Source organism: Girardinichthys multiradiatus, chromosome 1, assembly GCF_021462225.1.
Source record: "Girardinichthys multiradiatus isolate DD_20200921_A chromosome 1, DD_fGirMul_XY1, whole genome shotgun sequence".
NCBI classification, from domain to species: domain Eukaryota; kingdom Metazoa; phylum Chordata; class Actinopteri; order Cyprinodontiformes; family Goodeidae; genus Girardinichthys; species Girardinichthys multiradiatus.
The window spans coordinates 7,099,507-7,116,762 of NC_061794.1; the positions used below are offsets into that span (position 1 = coordinate 7,099,507).

The window sequence follows — 17,256 nt, forward strand, 5'->3', positions numbered from 1 at the left end:
GTCTAATGTAACGCCTCTTACCCTTGGTTACATTCGAGGTACCGCGCAGCAAACTTCTCCATAAGCCTGTCGATCTTCTGGGCCTCCCCTGGCAGCCTGAAGCCTTCCAAGAACATCCTCAGAGCAGAGACAAAGTCCCGTCCACAGAAATCAAGCTGGTCCACGTAGCAGTACATCACCTCTTTGTTGAACTTGGTGTTCTCACCGAGGAACTCCCCCACCTGCGTCTGTTGATGAGCACACAGAGCAGTTAGGAGATTAGTGAGCATGAAAAAACGACCTCTATCAGTGCAAGAATGAAGGTTGATGAAGCCCTGACTGTGTCCAGCCGGTCCTCCTGGTGTAGAAACTGGCCGATATCTTCTGCTGTGGAACCAAGCATGCCCTGGTCCTGCAGGTACTGGACACCACGCTTGGGCTTCTTGTTGAACCTGCAGAGAACACAGACAGATTTATTTGCTTCCACTCCCTCCATCTGGCCCAGATGCTGCGTGCCTTTCCAAAGTATTTCTACCCCTTAACATTTTTTACATTTTGTCAAGTTTCAACCACAAACTGTAATGTGTTTAATTGGGATTTATGTGATGGAGCAACACAAAGCAGTGAAAAGTGTGACGTAAGTTTGTATTTGGCCCCTTTACCCATATACCCCAAAATAACATGATAAATAAAGCCACCTAATTAGTAAATACACTCAACATGTTCGTAAGCTAATCTCAGTATGAGACTAAAAGGTCGGGCAAGGAAAGCCAAGAGGCCATGATAACTCTGGAGGAGCTGAAGAGATTCACTGCTCAGGTGGGAGCACATCTATTACTCCAACATATTACAATCCGGCCTTTAAAGATAAATGTCACAAAGAAAGCCATAAGACGTCTTGTTTAAGGTTTGCTACATGCCATGTAGAGGACACAGATGTCACAAAACACGAGAAGGAAAACAACCTGAACATATCATCCTCAGTGTAAAACACGGTGAAGGTGGCAGCATCACACTGTGGGGATGGAAGGTGGTCAGAGTTGATGGGAAGATGGATACAGCTAAACACAGGACAGTCCTGGTAGAAAACCTGTTAGAGACTGCAGCAGACCTGAGTGTGGGCCAGTGGTTCACCTTCCAGAAGGACAGCCACCCTAAACATGCAGGCTGAGCCGCAGGTGGGGGCAGAGGTGCAGTGACGTTAAGAGAGTTTTAATCTTGTTCTTGGTGACCAATAAAGTGTGGACTCCAACTTCGGCCTTGTGATTACTGAGCTAACACAATCCATAGAAAGACTTGCTGCTGCCGCTCAGATCTTCTCCGTCTATCCACTCAGCTTGAGCTTTTTAGCAAAGAAGAATGGGCAGAACCTTCTGCGTCTAGATGCGAAAAGCCTGCAGAGGCCTACAAGACTTGCAACTGTAATTTAAGTAAAAGCAGTAATTAAGGGGAGCTGAAAACAAAGGCACACCACACTTTTCAGATTTTTATTTGGAGAAAAATAAACTTTCCTTCCGCTTCTTTGTGTTGCTCTATCACATAAAATGATTCATAAAATACTTTTGTATTTGTGCTTATAGCATGAAGACATGTAAAAGAATATAGTAACTGTAACTCATCCTAAAGCTTATTTCCAACAAAGCTGAGGAAAAGCTCACAGTTCGATTCCGTGCTCGATGATGTCCTTCTGTTGTTTGATCACCTCATACTGCTCTGGGTGATCTGCCTGAGACATGGCGATGCTGGAATAGTTGGAGTCCAGAGAGCTGACGCTGTCTCGACGTCCTGTCGTCTGCTCAGGGAGCTTCAGCTCTGCTCCCTCAGAGTCAGATGGATGCTCCTGACCTGAAAACAAACACACCCAACGTAACCACCCGTTCAGATGCCCCAGTCTCCTGTCTATGGATTTACACCATGCACTCACCCAAGTTAGCTTGAAGGTTCGGATTCACGTACATATCTTTGCTCCACTCCACCATACATTTGAGAATGGACACGAGACACTCCAAACCTTTCTTACGTAGGCTCAGCTCCTACAGGAAACACAAAGAGACAAGTCTGTGACACACTTTGATTAGCAATGCTATGAAACAAATACCCAAATAACAACCATGTGCTGTGAAGAAATGAGCGAATACGCCAAAATATAACCAGCTGATGCTAAGAACAGCCAATCACAGCGACAGAGCACGTGTACCTGCAGAGGAGTCATCCCGAGTTCCTGACCACTCCTGCCCTGAGCAATCTTAGAGAGGTCGTTGACAAGACGCTCAAAGATGTTGGCAGCGTTTAAATCACAATCATAGTTGACATAGATGTCAACCACACACTGGGCATCTGAGGGAGTAAACAGAAAAGCTTTTAAAATATACTTCAACATATGCACACACACACCCTTGTGATAACACCTGCAATGGAGCTTAGTAAACACTGTAATCAGATCTAACTACCAACAACTTCTGGATGCAAACAAACGTACTTCCCACAACCTCCTACTGAGGCGACTGTGGCTCAGTAGGAAGAGTAGTCGTCTTGCAATCGGAAGGTTGTGGGTTTGATTCCAGCTTCCTCCTGCTGTATGTCGATGTGCCCCTGGGCAAGGCACTTAACCTCAAGTTGCCTACCGATCTGCGTATCGGTGTATGAATGTGTGAGCGTTAGTGAGTGCAATTGGGTGAATGTGGCTCTACAGTAAAGCGCTTTGAGCGGTCTGTATGACTGGAAAGGCACTATATAAGTTCAGTCCATTTACCATCTTTTACAGCTGAGTGATAAACCAGCGGTAGCAACGCAGCACTTGATGAAACGGTAGCACAGCATGAAGATGTACTCATTTTTGCCTTTTAGGAACTCCTCTGTATATGAGCCTTTTTCTCAGGCTTCTCTCTAGGTCAGAAAGCTTAACTAGCCAGTGCAGTCTAGATGTGAGCTAGTTTGAGTATGCAACACAAAAATACAAGAAATGATTTCCCCTGGAGGAGCTTTGAGTGGTAATCTGAAGAGGTTCTAAATCAATGTATCCTGTTTAATTTAGACAGAGTGAGGTAAACTTTTAGCTTTAACGCTGATCAAATCAAAGCAAGAGTGGAATATTTAATAACATCCTAAACCCGCTGATCACACAACATTTACCCCAAAACACACTAAACAATACCACCATGAAAAAGCGCGTTTGGTTTGGATAGTTATTGATGCTCCTTAAGCGAACCAGCGTCTGCAGGAGGGAGCAGGCAGAGAGCAGCTACCTGTAATCAGACTGCCTTCATCAGGTCAAACGAGAGGAAGACCGCGTCGAATGCATGGAGCATGAATATCCAGCCTAAAACCAACTTCACTGCGGTCAGAAGTCCATGGTGTTGCGCTTTAAAGTCCTTGTCCCTGTATTGTCATGGCTGAGATCGAAACTTCCTCATAAAGCCCAGAATGTTAACTTCTTCAGGCAAACTTTGGAGCTTCACCATCCAGACAGCAGCATCTCTCCTCTCTGCTTCTCCTGCCACCCCCTCCTCACATCAGAACCCCTGAGCTTATTCTATAAGTTCTGGCTGGGCTGTGGTCCAGATAATTATCCTAGTGGATTATTTTAGACACAAAAACCATATAAGACATTTTTACATATACAGTAATACAAACATTAATTTTGTTTTGCTTATGTTTTTATTTCCTATTTATTTATTATGGTTTTTTTTTTATCATTTCACGCAGATTATTTTAATGTGAGAACGTGACACGGTAATGTTAATAGCAGCACAGCACACTGACCCACTGACGGCTGGAGCCCCGCCTACAGCCGTCAGTGGGTCAGTGGAAACACAGCAGGTACTGTGCCGAGTAGAGCGAGACCGAGTGGAGCGGAGCTGTGAAACCCATGTAGAGCCGGCGGAAAAGGGGCAATAGATAGTGCTTTCCTATCCTATGCCTTCTCTTCTCATCATGCTAACAGGCGGGCTGCTACCCAGAGCAGAGCCACACACCCCATGTAGACGACAGCTGTAGAGGCAATCCCACCTGGCATGAATCAGAAGGCAGGGATGAAAAGCGAGACCCAGCAACCCCTACAACCTCTCCAACAGCAACAGAATTCAAGGCTGGGGAACTAAAGAGTTCAGCTTAATCATGAGAAGTTGTTATTCTTTTATCTTTTACCTGCACAGATGCGTGTCAGGGTCTGAATAACCATCCACTTGTGCTCAAAGGAGCTGGTTGATGTCTCCAGGATGGTCAGAAAAATCTCCCGAAAAAACACCTGATATGGACAAGGTAAACATTCAGTACCATCCACCATGATCAAGAACCATTACCTTTTTTTGGTAATTGTGACAGTATACTAAGCGTGTCCCAATCAGGCCAAATGACAGGTGCTTTGTACCTCAATCTGCATCTTCAGGTGGACCTTGAAGTGGGATAACAGAGTTAAGAAGATGGCTAGTGACAGCTCAAACACCTCGGGCACAGAGGAGACGCCATTTTTGGACAAGGCTACGCACAGGTACTGTTTGATGGCGTTCACAAACATCTCGTGGGTGCGAAACACCGGCCCGGCACCCTGCAGCACAGAGAGCAGCAGCTGCAGGGAGACGATCTTAGAACGCAGCTCATGGGACCTGCAGACAGGAGCAACTGTTAGACATAAAACCCACATTCCTTCATGTAATAAACTGCAACACGTTATTCTGTTCAGGTAGATTAATAACTCAGTGAGATATCTAATGAGGGGCAGTGACGTACTTCCTGCGCTCATTCCACTCTGACCTGTTTACTGACTGGTCTGAGGTCTAATGTTACAGTAACCAGAGCCACACCTGGATAGGAGGATGCTAACAAACCTTTGGTAAACAAAGAGCCAGCTTCTTCTGCTGTGCTTCAGGTAATGGTCCCACCTGAACTTTTCCACATTTTCTTATGTTACAAACACAAAACTTAATGTATTTTATTGGGATTCTATGTGAACACAAAGTAGTGCGTAGCTGCGAAGGAGATAATGATACAGGGTTTAAATATTTCCTTTAAGAAATAACATCTAAAGCCTTAAATGTCAGCCAATTCGTTATTTCAAAGTAGCTCAGACTCTGCCATATTGGACAGAAGTTGTCTGTGAACATCGACTTTCAAATCTCACAGTCACAGATTCCTAATTGGTTTTAAGTCTGGACTTTGACTGGGCCATTTTAACACACAAATACGCTTTGATCTATTCCACTGTAGCTCTGGCTGTATGTTTAGGAGGCATGGTGCAACTTCTGGCCTAATGTTAAGTCTTTTGGCAGCTCTAACATCATATCTGACCAACTTCCCTGTCCCTTCTGAAGGAAAGCATCCCCACAGCATGATGCTGCCACCACCCTGTTCCATCTGCATTCATGGAGATATGGAGTCTCAGTTTTCTGCCATACAGTCTTGTCCATGTAGGCCAGGACTTCATATCAGTTACTATCAATGATTAATTTCGTCTTGCTCCTCTTCAGTCAAGGTTTAACAGTTGACTAATAGAGTAATATTTGTCTTGTCCCACCTAAGCAGTGGGTGACAGAGCAGCTGGACTATACAGAGACTGAATTCCACATTCTTCACTATCTAGGTGCCTTTTTAGTTACATTCGATTTTATTTAGGGGTAAAACAGTAAAAAAGGTAAAAATTTAAATACTCCCCACACTTTTCAGAGTTTTAATTGATGGAAAATTTAAGAACTTTGGATTGTTATTGATTGCAAAATTATACACTACTTTGTGTTGCCAGATAAAATCAAAATTAAATATTTGTTTGTGGCACAAACAGTGGCAATGATTTTAAACTTTTTAACATGTAAATTATCATCTAAAGAATGTTGTGGAAGGAAGAAAATGAAATGTTGGAGAAAGAAAATACACACTTGGGATCAGGAGGTCCATCGGCGAGTGGTTTCATGGAAAGTTTGCACAAAGAGCGGAACACCAGAAAAGCATCTTTCTGCAGGATATGAGAGAACCGAGCTGCGTTGTTGGGTCCCTGCAGAGCTTCAGCATCCTGGGACAGAAAGACAGTATTCGTCTCATTTTACAGAACAAATCTGCACTCATAAAACATAAAGGACTTCAGCTCATGTGCTGGGCTGCTTTCATACTGAGACTCAAAACTACGGATCTGTCAGTAAAACTGCTCAAGTTCAAGATAAGGTTTGTTAATCAGACATGAGATTTGTATGGTAATATCAGTAAAAATACATTGCAGACTTCACAGGAGCAATGATAGAGTACAGTTATATCACATTCAGTTAGTCTCACTCAGCTAATGTAATTTCATTTCCTTCGATAACATTCCCTTTTCCATTTTAAGGAAGCTATACACATTTACACAATTAGCAGGGAAACATAGAATTCAAGGCTAAATGAAAAATTATTAAGGAAAATACAAAATGGAAACGTTTTCCCACCAGAATGTCAGCAGAGGAAACAGAAGAGCGGTCCTCAATGATGCCGTTCATCTGCTGAGCCTCTGTCCTGCCTCTGGGGGGAGCCACCTCCATCTGCACAGGAGCAGAGAGAACTGGTGGCTCACCACCTAAAACAGGGGAATGAATAGACATCTTCAAATCATGAGCGTCCAATAAAAATGCTAAATAAAAAAGCTAGCATGGTGCAAATCAGCAACAAGAACCTGTTCCACTGTGCGTCTGCTTCGGCTCTCCTCCTTCAGCTGCTATAGGAGGCTTCTCAACACCTTCTTCTTCAAACACTGAATCTGACATTAAAGGACAAAGTAACAGCTCCATGAGAACAATCCAATCCATACTCTTAACCTTGATTTTTTTTAAATCCCATATTTGACAAACCTCTTGATGGCGTGACCTGTTCTGAACCTCCATCTTCAGGTTCTCCGTTGACAGAAGGCGTGTCATGATCCAGGTCAGCTGCTGATGGTGGGGGGGTGGAGCAGGCGGGGTCAGTGGTGAGGTCTGGAGTACTGATTCCTGGAGATGGGGAGCTCTGAGGTTCAGGGGTAGGACTTGTGTCAGATCGAGGGGAGCCGGACCTCCTGCTACCTAGAACCGGGGATGGGTTCTGATTGGGCAGACGCAGCCGCTCCTTCTCCTGCTCCTGAGCCTCCAGGGCCTTTGGACACCAAAGGAGAAGAATTAGAGGCAGAGAAATAGCTCCAAAAAAGAAATGGAGATTTGTCAGATTAGTGTTCATGAATGGTCTGGATACTATGGCGCCTTAATAAATATCAATTATTAACTAGTACTAATATTGTCTTTACCTGCTTATCCTTGCAGGCTGGTGGAGAAACCAACTAATCCTGAAACATTTAACCAGAATATCCCTGTGTGTAAAACCAATAAGCAGTGCTACTGTTCAGGCTGCTCCTACATGTGGACTCAGGCTCCACATAAACACAGAGGCATGAGCCTGTTACCCTAACTAGGTGCACCCAGGTTTTAAAACCACGATCATTTTCACGTATTGCTACTCACTGCTTGTCTGTTTAAATCAATGTTTAAAACTTTTCTGTTTGAATTATTAAACAGAGATTAGCATAAGAAGGCATGGGCCAGTATGAGATCATCTTGTATTTGTACAAGAACTTGAAACGTTTTCTGTTACAAAGTTTAACTTTCAAAATCTGCCTAATTGTTAGTGTAGTGTGAACAAGTATTTCTCACAGAACTGCTTTGTTGTCACATTTTAAGGTTTTGGGATCCTTACATTTTTTATTTTTACTGCACTAGCTATTTTGAAAAGTAACTGGGAATAGGGTGGAGAAAGAGAAGGGAAGACATGCATCCGGTGACGGCTCCTTCGAGGACTGTAGCCAACATGCACGGGTCGCCGGGTCCGGATAATCAAAGATAAACTGAGTAAATACGTGATGATTTCATTCACTAAGGGAAAGCAGCTATACTACCCACCATTCACTACCCACACCCATGGCTGATCACTGTCTGACCTGAGGAGTAAAACCACATTACGTAAATAGAACCTGTCTGACAACATGAAGTGGGCTAAAAGAGCTCAAAAAGCAAGAACATCATGACAAGTCTGACCCAAAGAAATTGAAGAACAGATGAGAAACAAAGCATCAGTCTGGAGAAGGATGTTCTCACCAACAGTCCTCCTCTCCTTCCACCAGCAGAACACACGATCCAGGGAGGAGGCGCTACGTAGCCCACAGATCATTCTGTGTCTTATTCACACCTGATATTCACTAGTTCAGACAGTGTTTGTGTTGACAGTCCACAGTGTGATTAAAGGCATTACTTCTTTTTTTTTTAACACATTTTTTCTTTAATTAATCAAAATAAACATATTAAAGTCCCAGCCCTAGTTTACAGTAATCCTTAAATATTCCAGCATGTTTCTTCTGACTGGTAGTAATATTAACGAGTAATATTTGGCCCGGCCAGAGATCCGACATGAATCTGATAGAAAAGCTTTACAGGGAGCCACAGATTAAGGTGATGACAAGGAGGCCTTCCAACATACAAGACTTGAAGCTCATCAGAATACCAGTGGAAACGTACAAAAAGCCAGTCAGCAACTATTAGTAGGGTTTGATTTCTTTAATAAAAATAATATTCTATTGACTTTTGAGAAAGGTGTATATTCTGACATCCCGTTTTTCCTTTAAATGTGGATAACTGATCTTTTTATTTTTCAAAATGATACTCCAACGTTATTTTATCATTTTTCAGATGCCCGTCTCATTTTCTATCAGAACCAGGCTTCTTGGATGAATGACAATAGTCTAAATCTAAACTTGCCAGGTTCAGGAATAATCTTAACCTTAAATGGTTCTAAAACTCTAAGGAATCCTTTCCTTCAAGGGTGGCACAACTGGTTTGGAGGTTTAGGGGCAGCAACTTTCCATATTAGGCCTGTTTGGTTTTGGATAAAAAACTTTCTCCCTTAATAAGAATCATTTGACATATTAGTTTAGTGCAGGTAAGACACTGACTGCTTAGAAATCCAACCCGACCCCACTCTGACACAACTGCAATGTCCCTTTAAAAAATGTACAGAAAAGGAGGAGGAACTCTGTCCATAATTAGAAATGCTCCAGAACTCCATAAAGGGTTGTATGCTTTTGCTCATTTAGAATATTGCTTAATAGAAACTTCATTAGCTCCAATGTTTATCTATTTCCCAAAGGTTATTTTAAGGTATTTTGAACAAATAAGAAGTGAAGACTCTCCATGCCACCCATTACCCCGTGTACGGACAGTTGCTTAAAACAAATGAAGAGTAACGTGTGAAACTAACAGCCTGGTTCTCCATGCGCGTGAAGATCACATTGAGCATCTGAGTGAGGGTGGCCTTGGCTGTGGTCTGGTTGATGAGGTTGCGGCTGGCCAGGTAGATGTTGTAGCAGGTCCGGACTGTGAGGAGCACCGTACCTTCATGGATCTCTATGTGCGGGGAGGTCACTGCTGTCAGCAGGGCCTGGACAGACACAACAGGAAGTTAAGACTTTATCAGTCAGGATGCTGCCCCTGCACCTGCTGACTCACCATTCCACTTCCTTTTATCTATCACTTACTTAGGGTTTCACACTCATTACTATGTTGCTGAACTTTTAGAGCGGAAACTAAATATACTGAGCAAAAAACTGCGCCAACACTCAGGTCTGGCTCAGCGTACAAACAGATGTTGATTATCAGTCTATAAATCTTATGTCAACAGTTATAGGACCACGCTGACTGAAGGACACACACACATTATCCTGTTCTACCAGCCAGGATACGCTTAAAGATCCTGAACAACCAAAAGAATGAAAAGATTTAGAATACATCTTTAAAACTCTATCGATATTTAGCTAAATTATGCTGCAGGAAATCTATTGGCTGCACCAGTTTATCCACAATCACACAGTGAACTTTAGACAAAGAGCTTAAGGCCAAACAAATATGTTCCAACTACAAATATTCGAATCACCTGAACAATAAAAAAAAAACTAATATTTGTGAATACTTTTCAAACTCAGAGAAGATGTAGCATCTAAAGGTTTTTTTTCTCTCTGTGCCAACAACATTTTTATGTCTGGCTTACAAGAGATTGGTTCCCAGTAAATAATTAACCTGACAGCTGGACAATCAGACAGCTACCGTATGGAAGGAGCATCGCTGCGTGTACCTTGATGATCTGTAGCTGGACTCCCTCGTCTGTTTGTGGGCCCTGGAAGCAGTTGCAGATGGTTTCCACCAGCCGGTCGATGAGCCGCTTGCCCGGCGTTTTGCCATCTGGGGCGTTGCCGGTGATGTGACCGTACGCGATCAGTTTCTACAGAGGAGACATGGGGTCCAGGTTAGGGCAGAAGAAGGAAAGAGGGGATATGGGGATCTGAGCTGATGACCCCAAATCTCAGGCTGATACTCAAATTGTAATTACCGTAGGTGTGCGTGAGATTACATTTAATGTTTAATCATAAAAACTGCAGGTTAAATTATTTTCACCATCTGGCAACAATGCCTGAATTTATCAATGTTGTTCATAGAATGGATCTGTTTAAGCGCCGATGTAGTCAGCTGGTGGTCCAGAATCTATTCAGACTGTAAAACTAAAGCAGAGAAAACTGTCTCAGAACCACTGATCCTGATGATCAGCAATTATTCCAGGCTAGGCCCAATCAGATCACCCAGGACGGAGGCTAACGCTAGGTTTGACCAAAGCCTTGTACTTCCACAGAAGACTACAAACCAAATAAATCAAACCTTCATGGTTTGTCATATCCGGCGTCAAATCAAATACCACTAAAAGGATCCAGATTAGTTGTTTTCACCCTAATTTAAAGGCTGAAACAAGAACTAGGCTGTCCTCAGACTGTCTGGGTGCAAAAAACCAGTCGGCATCACTACATCACCGCCCTGACCGAAGCCGGCGTGTCCCGTAACGACCGGGCTGACTTCTACCCCCCTCGCTGCATCGGTTTCCTTCATGAATCCCACCTTGAAGTGTTTGACGAAAGAGGCTCCCGTCATGTGAAAGCAGGCATGTATAACAACCTTGTCAAAGATGGCAAAGATACTGCTACAAAATTTGAGTTTGAATATTAAAAATAATAAAAAGCATTTATTTACCACATTAATAGCTTGGAAACAGTAGCGATTAGATGACAGAACACACATAACTGTGAGAAACAGGATCATTCCTGAATAAAGTCACCAGGTCAAGCTAGACTCAGAGTTGCAGGAAAAAATGTGGAGTCTTTGTTTTAGGTGCACACCAAGCATGTGGAACAGGTGTAGCAAGGTTTCACCAACACACCACCTTGCAACATACCGACAGACAACCAAACATACCTGCTGTGGAAACGAGACATAAAGAACTTTTATCCAACTGTATTCAGGAGCTCAAACCTGCGTGGGTGTGTGTGTGTGTGGCAGTGGAAACATACCTGTAAACAGTCCAAGGAGGTGCTAATTATCCTTGGGGACTTGGACTGACATGCCAACTCAAACGGCAGCACATATTTGTCGGCTTCTATGTAGTTGGCTTTGGGTGGGACCACTGTTCCGTCCCTAGGAGACAAACAGCTGGCTTAGAAACACAGGCTACATTATTCTAGACCCTACTTTGTCTAAAACAAATAAAAAATGATAAGTACTGCACATTTATTTCAGATCACTAAAGCTTAAGTTTTAAACCTTAAAAACAACATAATTACTAACTATCACCAAGAGGGTTTATCTTCAGCATCAGACATGCAACCTGAAGGCCATCTGAAGAGCTGCCAATAGACTGAGGCTGCAGTAAATGACCTCAGTAACACACGGCAGTGAGCTGCTACTGACTGCTGTTATAGTCCTATGCCCTGTGCCTCATGTTGAAAGGAAAGCTTAATCTCCTGCATGCATGTAGCGATACTTACTTTTGTTTTTCCAGTTCTTCCTTGATTTCATCTAAGACAGGGAGACAAGAGAGGTCGCATGAGAACACACATCCGAGGGTTACTGGGTCACTCACAGATCTGACAACATACCGTTTCTTTGGCAGACAAGCGGTTTTGTCGATATGGTACCGATTCTCGGTACCAGGGAATCGATACCGGTACTCAGCAGTACCAGTTTTCGGTACTTTTGTGCGTGTTTGTGTTAATAAATGTTAATTTGTTTAATAATAAAATCTAAAACATAAGACTTTAATGAATATATCAAAACAACATCCAGCTGTTGGTATTGCAACATCAGTTGTTTCAAACATTCAACATTAAAACCCTTAACTGACTACGCCGTGTAATGCACAAGTTAAAACCCGACCATGTTGCTGGCTGCAGACAACGAGTCGCTAACGGATGCAGGCATGCCAACGGTGTTGAATGTTGTTGTAGCCGTAGATCTGAGGCTGACGAAAATTGTCTCTTCAGCCTTGACAAAAATCTTGTGCTTAAACAAGTGAGTGTATAAACACACACACTCAGAAGAATATATAAATGTCTGGGCCCATGGTTTCCTCTGACTGCAGCCTGTTTCAGCTGTCTACATATTCAACAGAACATTCTTACGAAAATAAACTCTGAAAAGTTTATCTTCTACCTACTGTATTTATATATGTCTATATCTTTCTTTATCTTTAACTGTCTCTCCATCTTTCTGTCTCTTTGTAACGTCTTTTATCTGTTTCTGTCTCTTTCCATCTTTCTTTCTTTTCTCTATCCATCATGAATGTATTTAATTACCAAGCTCAGTCTTCGAGATCCAGGGGGATCATTTCACCTCCGACTCCCAAGCCAGGTCAGAACCTTTTATCCTGTGGTGATTGGACTTTTGCTGTGTGTCAGAGGCAGGGCATGAAACACTTCGTCTATGTTGTGTACTTCTACGTTCGCCATATGTACCAGCAGTAGGAGAGTTAGCCTTGCTGCTGCTCGCAGGAGAGGAAGTGCTGCCATCAAAACTAAATTTGGCGCTTTTTAAAACCGCAGATATCCTTACCTGTTTCTAGGTTTTAGCGCATGTTTTTCTGTCCGCTGTCAGGAGCTTGTGTTCACCTGCGTGGGAGCGCACGTAACTCAGTGCTTGCTTTGTTGACGGTACCAGCAGCTACTGACGTCATTATGCTCTTGCGCGTGTTCATGTCCAAGATGGAAAATCACCCACTCTTCCACTCCCTCAGTGTCACAATGATGCGTTTAGGTACCGAAACATGGGACTGTTTGATTCTACGTGAATCGGTACTCGGTAGTACTGATGGAATTCGGTCGGTACCTATAAAAGTACAGAATTCGGTCCCATCCCCAAGGATCTCATCATCTCATTTCCTCTCCTACTGAAGCTTTTCTGACTAAGTCGATATCTTCATATATTCTATTCAGCTTGGGCTCCACAGTAACGTGACCAACCGAATCTTTTAGATGCTGAAAAATGATCAAGCTTAAAAGAAAGACCCGGTTGACTTCATTCGAAGTCCTTTAGTGTCACTGATATAGGAAATTATTTTGTGCAACATATACCAGAAATGTCACAATCACAGTTCTACCATGACTACATTTTAAAACAGCTACCAGGAAAGTATGAGCCTTGGCTTTCTACTTTCAGCTGGGTGTGAACTAGTCCAGGATCTAAATACAAAAAGTGATTAATGTGACATTGTTTTAACTCTGATCACTGTGCTGAGCTCTAATATTTCCCCAAAACTGATTACAGTTAAACTCTCTTCAGCAGCGAATGAGGACGCAGAAATGCTGGCAACATTTAAAGAAGCAGTTTTCATTACAACAAAATACAGACGTGTCAAAGTCTCGATCATGCCTAAATCATTTACACAAATAAGATTAAACGCACTTTGCTGACAAGTTCAGTTGATAATTTGACAAAACCATCAAGTGCAGCAAAATACAGCATGAAAGATGACAAGGTGCATAAAATCTGCAAAGTCATAAGAGGAAATGAAAGAAGTAGTAACTTCTATGCAACTAAAGAATTTTTTTACTGAATATAATAAAGTACAACAGTTTGTTTTTAGCTTCTAATAAGTGACAAAATACATCTGAATAAGAACAGTAATTGTATGAAGAATCTTGGAAAGTCGACCTGTGAACTGAATGCCACGTAATCATTTTCCTTCTTTGTTCTCACAGAAATACAGCGAAGCACCAGAGGTCAAAAGGTTGGTTAAGAAAAGATCCAAGTAAACTCTTACAGTTCTAATCTGAAGTTTAGATACATTTATCATCTGCATTTATTATGTATCTATTTTAGGCCTTTATGGATTGTGGGTTTTTTTTCCAGGCGACCTTCAACTTGTTTTTGATGGATTTTCTCCAAACCACACAGGCTCACAATTATACATACAGGCTTACATACATACACATACTCCCCCATTACCATTTGGTGTAATGTCCTTTATCAAGATGGACCTTGACCATATGCTTTTTGTAGAAATCAACAAGCTGGTCAGCCAATGATTGAGCCTTTTGACCACAATGATAAAAGCATGTTTACAGAAAAAAAAGGGAGGTTTTTTAAACCAGCCGTCCTGCATGGAGGAGATGGCATCATACTAAGGGCCTGTTTTGCAGCCAGATATTGAGGGACCTTGCAAAAGGTGGATGGAATAATCAGGCCAAATGGCTTAACTTTATCTCAAATCAGTAGCTATATGGCTGAAACCTGGACATAGTTGGTGTCCCAACAGAACAATAATCCACAAAACACATGAGAGTCTATTTGTGGAATAGGCAGAAGCAGGCCAACATTAGGAACGGCTTTGACCTCAAACATGTTAAGGATTTATGGATTTTGCATGAAAGCGAGACCCATACCAAGAAGAGCGGCAAAATATGCCAGTCTTCTTGATGGACCATTTGATCAAGCTGCAACTTCCTAAGGTACATTTGTCTAAATATGACGAAGAGGTGTATAGATATATTTCAGGTTGACCCAGTGTATTCAAACTCAGTCCTTGCGTTTAAAATAATGAGTCTTGGTTATCGTTTAATCATTCTTCCATGGAAAAAGAAATGCTAAAATCATAAAGTTGAAAGTCCAACGTGAATGTGTGCAAACCTCTTACTAGCACCGTTTATAATCTACATAGCAACATAGAAAGCTGCAGAACTGATCGGATTAAAACCACAACTTGCTGTGGTGCACTTCCATACATCTGCGGCTCACAGATCCACGCCATTTGATTCAATTCAAACAATAAATCAGGTTCAGGTTAGATTTCACACTCAAATGGGAAGGTTTAGAAGCTTCCCAACACCACCAGCTGGGTGTGAAGCTGGAATGAAATGCTTCAAATAGATGTCCACCCTGGAGATGGGAAGAGTTCCTCTAGTTTCATGAATAATTTGAATGCATCACCTCAAGCTGGTATTTCAGGTGACCAAACAAGACCTGAAACCCTGTGGTGCAGCGCCATGAATACTCCTCATTGTCAACAAGCCACAGACATGAAGCACTAACACACACATGCATAGCTCTTTTTAGACCTGATAAGGAGGCGAGTTCAGACCAAAAACAGGAGGGTTGAGCTAATAAATAAAAATGTAAAACACCGTGAGCTCAGCAGCCTGTCCTGTGTAACACTATCCGTGCAGACAGGTTAGAAGATCCGGGAGGTGGATCCCTCCTCTGTGTGTTGATGTGGCTGCAGAGCAGAGCAGAGCAGAGCAGGACCGGACGGTCTGGCTGGGTGACAGTGCTACGTTCAACACACGGATTGGTCTGTTTTGGCTAAACTAGCCTCAGCTAGCTAACGACTGCTACAGTTCAAAGCGATCCGTAGTGACATTAACCACAGTTTCCTACCCAGAGGAGGGCGACTTATCAAGGCATGAGAGCGACGACAATAACGAGGCAGCGCTGCCGTTCAACATGAAGTGACCGCTGAGCAGACAGCACAGGCCGACAAAGTCCCCGGAGCTGAAGTTAGCTTCCGATATGACGGTTCAATTCATAGTTTATTTTGGTATCTCAATACATTATGAGTTCGAGATTTTAACGTATTAAACTTACTTTTAAAAATGAATTTCTAATACAAAGGTTGCGTAAAGTAACACCTTCATTTCAGTTATGTACGTTGAAATAAGAGTTATTTCGATTATTTTCTGGGCATCTTCGCCGCCGTTGGTCAGGTCCTGAGGAAACACCACAATAATTAGACTCGTTGAGCCTGTTGTGGATCAGCCTTCAGAACCTTTTCTATAAATCAGCAAACCCAAAAAAAAAAAAGACTACTTCAGGTAGTGTCCCCCAACAACCAGCCCGACACCACAAAATATATATTAAATCTGACCCATAACACGGCGTGGCGGAACCAGAACCCGACATAAACCACGTACCGAGAGCCACCTGACAGGCTTTGCGCAGCTGGCTGTGCTGGCTCCTCTTCACCTCCTTATCCGACAGGATTTTCTCCAGCGCCCTGGACAGAAACATGCTCTTGGTTTTACTGTTTCCTGACTGCGTGTGTTGCCGTTGCTGCTCCCGTGGCGGCCGCGGTCGCTGCTCCTGCATCTCTCGGTCGTGTAACCGCTCCTCTCCTCAGGCCGTCATGTTCGGCCTGGCCCCCCGCGAAGAAAGCAGGTAACGAGGGAAGCTAGCGAAAGCCAGGCTATCGGTGGCTGTCCAGTAGAGGTTCTACCTCAGCTCCAGCGCCGCCATGCTGGCTACACGTCACGTCATGTGATGGTGATGCTCAGCTACTGGTGCGTCGCTCGAAACCGAGTCAGAGCCTTGGGTTCTTTTAGCTTACCCGAACAATGACGACCATCTCCTGTTGGTCCCAATGCAGTCATTCTGGCAACGGGACTATTTTATCATGACGTTTTCATTTTAAACACTAGGTTAAAAAAGTCAATAAAAATAAAAAAGTCAATAAAAATGAATATTTATTGTGCATTCTCGTATACAGATAAAGTAATTAAAAATAAGAACTTTGGACTTGGCTTAACTATTGGTTAAAAGTTCGGAGTGGTACTAACTAATGAACTATTTAGGAGCCGGGGACTTATCGGCTGTCTTGACTGCGCTGAACAATATGATCCGGATCCAGGAAAAGATCCGGAATTTCCATCACTAGATTCAGAACTAACTGACGTGGAAAAACACTCTTTTTGTGGCCTAAAGTGAAACATTTAGCCACTTTTCCAACCAGTACTGCTGAAAATTCGTCGTTTTCTTTACTCAGTAGCTACGCCGTAAAATACAGCGAAACTTTGGCAAGCCCTTTTCCTCACATCACGCCAGTTTGTTGACGCTCAAATTACGCCACCTACCCGTCGCTATTTCCGCTTCTCCATGACAACTCTGGAATATACTTATTGACCTCTAGAGGGCACTCACGTGTCGGGTAAAAACC

The 17,256-nt window shown here is 42.9% G+C and overlaps 1 protein-coding gene across 3 annotated transcripts in view; it reads right to left on the reverse strand.

The window, feature by feature from the left end:
* arfgef2 (ADP-ribosylation factor guanine nucleotide-exchange factor 2 (brefeldin A-inhibited)) overlaps window positions 1–16,605 on the reverse strand; it is a 35,657-nt gene extending 19,052 nt beyond the window's left edge. For 2 of the 3 annotated variants that reach the window (XR_007038508.1, XM_047366911.1), the window contains exons 1-16: window positions 16,238–16,605; window positions 11,822–11,852; window positions 11,348–11,471; window positions 10,087–10,233; window positions 9,217–9,396; window positions 6,789–7,068; window positions 6,614–6,697; window positions 6,390–6,517; window positions 5,850–5,983; window positions 4,349–4,583; window positions 4,126–4,225; window positions 2,177–2,316; window positions 1,904–2,012; window positions 1,638–1,824; window positions 320–431; window positions 22–227 (exon numbers count right to left, since the gene is read on the reverse strand). Coding sequence is in view for 2 of the 3 variants with exons in the window: in XM_047366911.1 (XP_047222867.1) it covers window positions 22–227; window positions 320–431; window positions 1,638–1,824; window positions 1,904–2,012; window positions 2,177–2,316; window positions 4,126–4,225; window positions 4,349–4,583; window positions 5,850–5,983; window positions 6,390–6,517; window positions 6,614–6,697; window positions 6,789–7,068; window positions 9,217–9,396; window positions 10,087–10,233; window positions 11,348–11,471; window positions 11,822–11,852; window positions 16,238–16,412 (2,372 nt within the window). In the remaining variant the exon portion in view is untranslated. The remainder of the gene's footprint in view (window positions 1–21; window positions 228–319; window positions 432–1,637; window positions 1,825–1,903; window positions 2,013–2,176; window positions 2,317–4,125; window positions 4,226–4,348; window positions 4,584–5,849; window positions 5,984–6,389; window positions 6,518–6,613; window positions 6,698–6,788; window positions 7,069–9,216; window positions 9,397–10,086; window positions 10,234–11,347; window positions 11,472–11,821; window positions 11,853–16,237) is intronic. The other variant, XM_047366905.1, reaches the window with a different exon arrangement.
* Window positions 16,606–17,256: the final 651 nt, after the last annotated feature.